The sequence below is a fragment of the Gavialis gangeticus genome, unplaced genomic scaffold, assembly GCF_001723915.1.
Source record: "Gavialis gangeticus isolate Ggan-Ray unplaced genomic scaffold, GavGan_comp1, whole genome shotgun sequence".
NCBI lineage: Eukaryota > Metazoa > Chordata > Crocodylia > Gavialidae > Gavialis > Gavialis gangeticus.
The window spans coordinates 84693519-84704658 of NW_017729034.1; the positions used below are offsets into that span (position 1 = coordinate 84693519).

At 42.7% G+C, this 11140-nt stretch overlaps 1 protein-coding gene across 1 annotated transcript in view; it reads right to left on the reverse strand.

The window, feature by feature from the left end:
• Positions 1-11140, reverse strand: part of ADGB (androglobin) — a 360063-nt gene that overhangs the window by 301912 nt on the left and 47011 nt on the right. The window contains exons 4-5 of the mRNA XM_019527460.1: positions 8847-8918; positions 5652-5861 (exon numbers count right to left, since the gene is read on the reverse strand). Coding sequence (XP_019383005.1) covers positions 5652-5861; positions 8847-8918 — 282 coding nt within the window. The remainder of the gene's footprint in view (positions 1-5651; positions 5862-8846; positions 8919-11140) is intronic.

Here is an 11140-nt window from a genome sequence, read left to right on the forward strand (position 1 = left end):
AAAATTTTTTTTTTTTTTTTTTTTTACTAAAAAAGAGATCCTCTTACTTAGCCTAGGCCAAGCTGCAGAAATGTTGCTAAAACAGAATGCCCTAATCCTATTTCTGAATAACCACACAGTGATCCTTTGCAGATGTTACAATTAGCTGGGTCAGCACAGTAAAAAAACTAAACAAGTAGTGAGATTAAATTAAAAGGGTAAAAGGTGTGAAAGGAAATATTTAATAAGGAGGCCTTAAAAGAGATAATCCAAATATAATACATAATATTACATTATTATAGCTTCAGCTGGTGAGTAATATTGATTGATGTGACCATTTCTATTAAATATAGCTTTGCTATAATATATCTATTAGTGTTTAAAGTTTTAGATGAATTGTAGAAACAATGCAATCTTGTCAGTGAGGACCACATATCAGATGAAAAGAAAACACAATGGTGGCAAACAACATTCTAAAATGGTGAAGGAAGGAGTTAAAGAAATCCTCCCTTCAAAAAAATTTTAATTTCCACAAGGACACAGATTCTCACTAATTGACCATTTCAAGAGCACAGGAAAAACTTTTCCTTCCTTTATCGTGTCCTTGTGACAAGGCATTTAGCAGAATTCCCAGATTCATTGGAACCCAACAGGCTGTGCCCTGAGCACTTCTGCCATGGCCTTGATCTTGTGACCTCTGGGCTGCCAACTGTGTACCTTAGCACCCGTACCACTCCAGCTCCATAAAAAAAGCTGTTTTAGTTTAATTCCCAAAGTCTCAATGAAACAAAGAATTTTAAATAAACCAATGAGAGGGTGCATCTCCACAAAACATTAAATGCGCAGTAGACTAATTCTACTGTGCATTAATGTAGCAGGCAAAAACCGTGCTAATGCACTAATGCAGAGTAGAATTAGTCTACTGTGCATTAGAGTCACAAAAAAGCATGCACTGGTGCTACTGCACAGTAGCGCCAATTACAGCACTTAATAACGGGTACTAACTTAATGCACCATAAATATGGCACATTAATTACATGCCCAGAGAATGTTTGTTAAAGTACTCCATAGATACATGAGCAGTATAGGCTGGAGGGAAATTGGAAAACTCAGCAAATTCAAAAAGATCCACAGACAGTCTGTGCCATCAGTCTCCAACTTCCTGAGTCTCCCCCAGGCAGCACAGGTGAGTGCTTGTTCTTGTGCTTTGCTATGTAAATAATAAAAGGTCAGGCTGTAGTCCTATCTCTTGTGTCTTTTATTAGTAGCCAACCTACTAGAAACCTGTATTCCAGGTAACATTCTGCACAACTTCTGGAAATAGAAGCATTCTCACCAAAAAAGGAAGTGGCATAGCACAGCTGCTTCAGCACAGTGTTACGTCAGTGAAAGGCAGCACCATATAGAGCTTTTCGAGCTCACTCTGCCTCTGCCCCCTTCCAATCAAGAAACAGTTTAGCCACATCAACCTAGTGCTGCCTCAGGTATGCCAGGCTAGGAGGTGGGTACTCCCACTGGTTTATGGCCAGTTATATATGTTCTCTTCCATAAAATAAACCCTTACATTTTTTTCCAGGCTAATAACACCCTGACAGTTCTTTCAGTTCAACTAGTCTTCCTCTTTCGGACAGAACTTCCCAACAGTCCTTATTTCTTGGGAATTATGCTACTCTTCAGTAACTCCTCACCAAAATCTCACTCCATGAAAAAGTGGCCCTCAAATGCCTGTCTGGGTGGTATTTGGTAGAGGGCCCCATGAACGACTCATACCGCTGGTGGCTGGGGGGGCATGGCAGCAGCAGTGGGGTTGCAGTGGCGCCAAGTGGGGGAGCTCCTGCAGACGCCGCTGGCGCTGGTCAGTGGCGAGGGGTGGGGTGTGAACCGATCAATAAAAGATAATATTTTTTTGCCAAGACCAGAAAACCTTGCTTACTAGCATTTTCAGTGGCTAATGTTTTATTAATAGTTCTGAATTAACCATTCCATTCATTTGTCTATGACTGAACACAGGCTATACAGCTAGTCTGTATAGTTCACTGGGTCAACATTTTTATCCAGCTCTTTAGAATTTCCTCAGTTTTCCAAGTTTTGCTAAAAATGACCAAACTTGGGTCAGAGAGCTCCTCAGCTGATTTTTTAAAGACTTCCAAACATAAATAATCCAGGTCTGAAAAAGTTAGATTTTACAAGATGCAGCCTGCTATTGCACATTAACTTTGTCCCATCTACATCATATGGTCCATCCCAAATATAGAGCAGACCTAATTTTTGAAAATTTCTGCATTTTGTGCCTCACTATCATACTACTGATTGATTTTCCCATTAGTATCTGAGACACATTTGAGTTACTGTTCTTTTCATTTCCAATCTGCTTAAAATGCCTTCTTATTATTTTTAAACCTATTAGCCATTCATATTTCATTGATGTCCTTAGATTCCCTTATCAATTTGTTACATTTTTAACTTACAAGTTTATTCAATGACAATAATTTCCTCCTTAATTAACTTTAAAGCAGTTTTTTTATGGCTTTGCTTAGCCTTCAGATAACCTTTTAATCAAGGTATTTGCGCACCATAAATTTTATGTGCCCACAGAATTGTGAATTTTTGGATGTCCAGCAAGATGTCCTTGAACAACTCAAAGTTCCTACTAATAATTACCACTTTAAAGTTTATGTTCCCAGATAGTTATGCCAATAGTTGGTATAAGGGTTTAGGAAATTTCCAGTTATATTGATTGGTGCCATACTCCTTTTGTAGAAAGATATTGTCACTGGATTGTGATCACTACTACTAAGCAAATGCTAATTATTAGGTCAGTGATTAAGTGGTCTTTGTCTGTCAGAATAAGGTTCAATTACTGATAATTTCTGCAGGACTTTGTGTTGAGAAATCATCATCTATCATTTAAAAAAACTTTAAGGAAGTTTTGTTAATGGCTACATGAGATGTCCAGCAAATGTGTCTCAGGTTGAAGTCTTAAGTACTCGTTACCTCTAATGGTAATGATGTCAACAGCTATTTAAAAGCAAGTACACTAAGCTTCTTAGACAAGGACTTCATTGCTAATCCTAATACCCTAGAGGTTTAGGCTATTAATCTAAATCTACTGCACGTTTGCATCTAGTCTCAATACTATATTCCTCAATCCACAAGATTAGAAATATTTTGCATAATATCTTTAAATGCTTCATTTAAAACTACAGTTTCACATTTATTTAAAGATTGTACTGGATTTATTAATTTTATAATTGTGCTCTTTTTCTGGCAAAATAATTGTTTCTCTCATACTATTCTGATATTTTTCTTTCTCTCTCTCTCTCTCTCTCATTTTTCCTCAGCAGCCTCTTCTGTAAAATGTCTCTTTCCAGGATAATTGGGGGGAGGGGGGAGGGGAATCACTAAAGGATGCTCCAGATGTTCAAGTTTTACTACCCTTTGTTAAAACTTCTACTTAACACCATTGGAATGAATAGTATATTATTTTAAGTTGTCTTAAATGATGTGAATAGTACTGAGTGCCATCTTTTTCATCTTAAAAGAGAAAAGGAATATTTGCAAATTATATATTATAAAATGTTTTAAGGGGACTATAATCACCACAAAAAGAAAAACTCAGTTCGAGGCAAACGGAATTTTCTAGTAGGCTCTCAAATACTAAATAAATGCCTGATTTAACCTTAAAAAATTGTTCAATATTTTCATATATACATATATTCACACTAGAATTGGGGCCTTACTTCTATTGTCAGATTTGAAAGACCTAGTAAACTCGCTCCTCTAACTTTTTAAGGGTCTCTGGTAGAGCTAAAGTTTTAAGTTATATTTCTCTGCTAGACATGAAATATGTAGCTGGCTTACAAAACCAGAATCAGGACGGCATTCTACTTTGTGTAGATGAGTGTTGCAGGGCACTAAGGTGCCCACTCCTAGAACAGCAGAAACTGCCTGGGGAGAGAGCCCAAAGAGAAAGACAGAAGCCCAGGTGCAGGTTACCAGGGCAACAACCCAGAAGGCAAATTAGCCTGCTCCTGCACATGGTCAGCTGACCAGAAGGGGCCCTGGGCCCATATAAACCCCAGGCTGGATCTAGGGAGGGCAGTTCCCTGCTAGCAGCCAGAGGGGAAGGAGCCTCCAGGGAGGAAGTTCCCAGTGATGCAGCAGGTGCCTGATACGCTGCGCCTAAGGCTAACGGGGCTCCATGAGCTCCACAGGTACTCTTGCCTACTAGACACTTAGTGCCGGGGATGAAGTTCGATGCTTTAAAAGGGGCAGAGCACACCCTGGTCTTTTGTATTATGTTATAGCCCAGGGGCTTGTGTTTGTTTGCTGTTTATAACACCAGTGGTTTGGGTGAGGCTATTTGGGGAAGGAGGAGGCCTCATTGGGGCCCCACTACAGCGTGGGGACCCTGGTGCCAGACAGGGCGTGGCATTTTGGGGGCACAGACCCTGGTGCCAGAGAGGGTATGGCATTTGGGGCACATGGACCCCAGTGCCAGTGAGGGGGCAACACTATGGGTACAAAGGCAAGAGACAGGGCTGTGGAGAGCCCAGGCACCAGTGAGGCACAGACAGGGCTGCGGAGAGCCCAGAGAGGACAAGGGGGCCAAATCACAGCAAGGCCTAGACCGGACAACGTCAATGCCATCTGTGAGGCTTGGGGCATGGTAAAGGGGCAGTTGGAGCCACACATATAGCCCATAAGGCTGGAGTGTCCCGGGACATCTACTTTGAAATGGGACCCACAAGGGGTCCGGGACCCATGGGGTTCAGGGAAGTCCATCAGGACCATGCTCAAGTAGGCTTAGAGGCAGCCTCTCTAATCATTACCATTACATCAAGTTGTGGCGGGTGAGAATAGAGGGTGCCCAGCAGGCCGTACTGGCACAGGCGAGGGGCCCTAGGGGTAACACGGCCATCTTTGAGGACTCCATCCCGTGACAATGAGTAGTTCTTCTATACTTCCAATGAGAAGCTAGCACCAAACTCATGCTCCTACAAAAGTGAACTCTATCAGTACTGTACCTTACAGAAACAAACATTTGTCGTCATTTTCATTTCAAAGGGAGCCCACTTGGATGACTCCAGAGACAGATCTTCAGTTATCCTGGTGGCATATGGCTCCCCTCATTCCATGTCAACTGGGAATCTTAACCTAAGATGCTGATATGCCTCTATGTGCTCAAAATTTCACTTCTCCCCAACTTCATAAGTCTCCAGGACTCCTGGAGTAGATAAGAGTCTACAGGGGCAGTAGCATAAGCATTTTTGGTTTCCTACAAAATACCTTAGTGGTTAGAAACCTTGTTCAGAAGATGAAAGATTTACATTCTGGACCCTCGTCAGCCTCAGAAGCCTTAAATCCATGCATATGGAGTCTCAGCAGAGTACCCTAATTGATCAGGTATGGGGTGGGCATGCCACTGCAAACTGCTGATATACTAGAACAGTTCAAAACAGGTCACTTAAAAATAATAATCAAAAAGGGTATTTTCAATTACCCAATTTTGTAGTGGAAAAGGACCAAATCACTTTTTCTTCAGTTCACCAAAGTATGTGGGTAAAAAAAAATATTTACTTGGACAACTAAAAAGGTTATAGCATGTCTATATTGCCTTCAGGAACTGTGCATAAAAAAAACTTTTTATATAAAGGAAGACAATCACTTACCATCCAATAAAGTTTCACCACATATTTTCCATAGCTGTTGTACAGTGGCATATGTCCCTTGATAGCTTTGCATAAGGCATATATATGTTCCCATGGCTTCCAAAAGAGTGCAGGTGTTTCATTTATATTAGTTTTGCCATCATTAATTAAAATATTTGCATTATATAGCCTCCAGGCAGCACAAATTTCACTTATTATCCATCTCATCAGCTGAAAACAGAGAAAAGTCAGAAAACAGACTCAAGTTTTCCACCTGAAATATTTGAAGGTTGATATTAAATTACATTATATTAATAAAAGGCACGATAGTTCCAAATATTAAGTGTCAGTTAACATTAATTGACAGAATATAAGTTAAGACATGCCATTAAAAATAATGTTATGCTTCGATTGTTTTGATTTATAAGTCAAAAGATCTGAAAAGTCATGCTGAAAGTTTAAAGTTTATACTACAAAGATATTACCTCTAAAAGCACAGCCTAAGTGTAATGGGCTCAGTTTTGTACAGAATGCAATCTGTATTTTATTTCATTTAATTTCAAGACAATGCCCGTATCTACTACAGAGCAATAGTCTATCAGCAGAAAGACTGTCCACTTCATTAATCAAACTAGGATTCAAAAATATAGTAAGACCTATATTAGCTGGTACTAATCAAAAGAGAAGTGCTAACATGTTTTGAAAAATATGGAAGCTGTCTTATAACTGGATCACACATTCTATATCATATACTTATGCTATCAGGTGCAAACTTCACTGGAAGGATTTTCTCAATCTTTTTTCTTAAATATGCTAGACAGGGCAACTTAATATCATAAAATCATACAATCATAAAACATTAGGGTTGGAAAAGACCTCGGGAGGTCATATAGTCCAACCCCCTGCTCAAAGTAGGACCATCCCCAACTATATCATTCCAGCCAGAGCTTTGTCAAACTGGGCCTTAAAAACCTCCAAGTATAGAGACTCCACCACCTTTCTAGGTGACCCATTCCAGTGCTTCACCACCCTCCCAGTGAGAAAGTTTTTTCCTAATAGCCAGCTTAAACCTTCCTGGCTGCAACTTGAGACCATTGCTCCTTATTCTGTCAACTCTCACCACTGAGAACCGTCTAGCTCCATCCTCTTTTGAACCCTCCTTCAGGTAGTTAAAGGCTGTAATTAAATCCCTCCTCAGTCTTCTCTTCTGCAGACTAAATAAACCCAGTGCCCTCAGCCTCTCCTCAGAAGTCATGCCCCTAGCCCCCTAACCATTTTGTTGCCCTCTGCTGAACTCTCTCCAACTTGTCCACATCCCTTCTATAGTGGAGGGCCCAAAACTAGACACTGTACTTCAAATGTGGCCTCACCAGTACAGAATAGAGGGGAATAATTACTTCCCCCGATCTGCTGGAAACAATCCTACTAATGCATCCCAGTATGCCATTAGCCTTCTTAGCAAGAAGGGCACGTGCTGACTCATCTATCTTACTGTCCACCATAAGTACAGATGCACTGATATATCTGTCCATATCATATTGGAACTGATAAAAGGAAAATTGACATTACCGGCAATCAGCTTTTTTGGCTAATTTAGCCAATAATGTCACCAATAAAAGCTGTATGCATGCATGGAGCCACAGCATGCATGCGGCTAGGAATGCAGCCCAGCAGCTTGGAGAGCAGCATCTGGCTGGTAAGTCTGTGGGGGGCAACGGGTGTGAAGAGTGCAAATCAAGCTCCACACAGTGAGGGAGGGAGTGTGGTTGGGGCATGGGATGGAGCCATGGGCAGCTCATCCAGGGGGTGCAGGAGGATGGGGGGGAGCTCTCACCACTGCGCACACTCCCAGGAGAGGCACAGGGGGGCATGCGCTCTGCAGATTTCTGCACTGGGCAAGGGTGGGCTGCCTGCTGCAGGCTCAGGGACAGGGGTTGCACTGGCCTCTTCCCTGCAGTGGGGCTGAACCCGGGCTGTGCTCAGGGAAAGCAGGCGGGTGGGCAGGGGTGGTGCTGGGAGTCTCCCTCCCCGCTAGGAGCCTCCCTCCTCCATACAACCTCTTCCAGCACTGGCGCCACCAACCCCAAGTTCAGCCCTGGCCCAGCCCCACCACCAGCAAGAGCCAATGCAGCTCCTGGCCCTGAGCCCACAGCGGGCAGCCTGCCCTCACCCTGAACACAAATCTGGGGACCACATGCCCTCCTTGCCTACTGTGGGGGTGCATGCAGCGGTGGGAGCCAGCCCCTCGCACTTCCTGGATGAGCTGCCCACAGCTCCATCCCACGGCCTGCCTCACCCTAGCTGGGCAGCACCAACCCCTGCCCCGGCATCAGCCTCAGCCCCACTCTCTCCCTCACCGTGGGAGCCTTGATCTGCCCTCCCTCCCCCACAGACTTACTGGCCAGATGCTGCTCTCCAAGCTGCCAGGCTGCATACTAGGTATCAGATCGATATTGGCTGATATAACTGGTTAATAATCAGCCATCAGTAGCAGCCCAAAAAAATCTTCATCAGTGCAGCCCTAACTGTAACTCCCAGGTCCTTTTCTGCTGAGCTTAGAGAATTAAGCCTCTGTTTTATTTATGTTACTCAACTATGGTTTAATCAACTAAACAGGAATATGACTACTTTAAAACTAATTATTCTATAGCACAGATTTCCTGCCCTAAAGAAATGTGATATACATGTAAAGAAGAAATAATACATGAAATACATTAACTTAAAATTGTACACCTAGAAACGTACTTTCATTTTTATTAGTATTTCTGTCATCTCTGTTGGTCAAGTTGAAACTGACAGCCTTTGATCTGATCTCTCTGAGCACTACTTAAAATGCTGTTTGTGGGAATAAATTTAACCTTAAACTGTACTTCCACTTGATAATAAAAATATGTCCTTATTTTTTTCTTTTTTGACCTTTTATCATAAACATATGTTAACTTGCATCAAGTATTAAATCTTAGTCACAAATTAGATTTGTTTTCTTTAAAAAAAATGTATTTGGTCATAGATCATGCCTTTTATCATGATCTATATATTTATACATTCAAATTCTAATAGTAGCTAACCATTATTAAAATTGTACTTAATTCCTGATAAAAGGCTGTCTTGCATGTTTTTCCTATTGAAAAAATGCCCACAATTCATTTCCCATGCTCCCTATATTGTAGGATCAGTCATTTTTTAAAAGTGAGCTACCACCCATTTTCTACATACCTCACTACCAAGTAAGTGTTCATTTCCTGAAAAAAGGTCAAACCAACTTTCATTCTTCACTACCACAGGAACCTGAAAGAAAGGAGGTTTTGCTTAAATGCCTATCGTTATTTCTTTGAAAAGACTAAATATCAATGAACAGAAATAGTACCCTATAAGTGTAATGCACAAATCCTAAATGTGTCAGTGCATAGTTAAGTGTATAGACAGACATAAGAGTTGTTAGTAATATCAAAGAATGCCAATTGAAGTTGTTACTATGGAACTGTTATGTCTGAAAGATAGTGTAGAAGCACCACATATAACCCACACCTCCCCCCAACCCCAGGTAAAATTGGGGTGTACATTATATACAGAGAAAAGGGCTCCCCATACAGTGAGGGGTGGGTGAAGGAGTGGCATTAATTTTCTGCAGCTCTGGGAACATCACCTATTAATGCTGCCCCCTCTCCCTACCACAACTGAAAATCAGATCAGGTAAGCATGCACAGTTAGCCCATGGCTGGGGCACCAGGTGCAACCCACACCCAGGTTAAACCCATGTACTAGTTCTGCACCCATCTTCTGGGTCTGACCCAGCATGCCAAATTTGGGACCATATACTGAGTCAAGGACCACATGCCAAGTCCAGGACTACATTCCAGGTCAGACCCAGCACATGGCTCCCGAGTGACCAGTGCCCACAGGGCCCAGTGCAGGCATATTGGATGGGCTCTCATTGTGCAGCCTCAGCACCACCATACCAGATCAAGCCCCACCATGCAGTCCCAGTGTTGGCACACCAGATTCACCTGCCTGTGTAGCCCCCAGTTCTTAGCCCCAGCATGCAATGCTCAACCACAGAGACCCTAGACTGCAGGTACTTAACTCTACTCCAGGGTAAATTCTTTTTGCTTCTTGGGAGTCTTTGAAAAATAGGGTGCATATTATATGTAAGAAAATGTGGGTACAAGTGTAGCAAATTCCCTGAAACTTTAACATTTATCTCATTCAGGATAAAGGTTACAGAAATGTAGATAACCTGTAACCCTACAGTATTATGCAGATATAACAGTTATATCATAACAAGGAGGAGCCGGGTAACTTTAGGCCAGTCAGTCTTACCTCTAACCCTGGGAAAATACTAGAAAAAAATCATCAAAGAGCATACTTGTGAAACCTCAGCAGGGGAAACGATGCTGAAAGGAAACCAGCATGGGTTCATCACAGGTAAATCCTGCCTGACAAACCTTATAGCCTTTTATGACCAGGTCACATACTGCCTTGCACAAGAGCGGATGCTCAAGTCATCTACCTGGATTTTAGGAAGGCCTTCAACACAGTTTCACATCCGATTCTAATAGAGGAGGTAATGGGCTGCGGAATGGATGCCTACAGTCAGGTGGGTGGCTAACTGGCTTAGGGACCACACCCAGAAAGTGGTGGTTGACGGGTCATTCTCGGCCTGGAAGGAGGTGGGCAGCGGGGTCTCGCAGGGTTCGGTCCTTGGGCCGGTCTTATGTAATATTTTCATCAGCGATTTGGACGAAAGTGTGGTGAGCACCTTCTCCAAGTTTGTGGATGATAACAAATTCTGGGGCAAAGTTAATATACCAGGGGGCAGGGAGCCATTAGAGGCTGACCTGGACAGGTTGGATCAATGGACAGAACGTAATAGGATGCAATTCAACAAAGATAAATATAAGGTATTCCACCTAGGAAGGAGGAATCCCCAGCACACCTACAGGTTGGGGGATGTCTTCCTCAGCAGCTCAGAGGCTGAGAGAGATCTTGGAGTCATAGTTGACTCCAGGATGAACATGAGCTGGCAGGGTAATGAGGCCATTAACAAAGCCAATCACACCTTCTCATGTATTAGCAGATGCATGACCAACAGATCTCGAAACAGGTGATGCTCCCCCTCTATGCAGCATTAGTCAGGCCACAGTTTCATAGATTTCATAGATATTAGAGCTGGAAGGGACCTCGCAAGATTGAGTCCAGCCCCCTGCCCAAAGGGCAGGAAGTCAGCTGGGGTCATAGGATCCCAGCAACATAAGCATCCAATTTGCTCTTGAAGGTGTTCAATGTAGGTGCTTGAAACACTTCCAATGGCAGGCTGTTCCAGACCTTGGGGGCTCGGACAGTAAAGAATTTCTTCCTTATGTCCAGCCCAAAAGGGTCTTGCTGGAGTTTATAACAGTTCAACCTCGTCACCCCTTGGGGTGCTCTGGTGAACAAACGTTCCCCCAAATCCTGGTGGTCACTCCTGATAAACTTATAGGTGGCCATCAGATCACCCCTGAGCCTGCGCT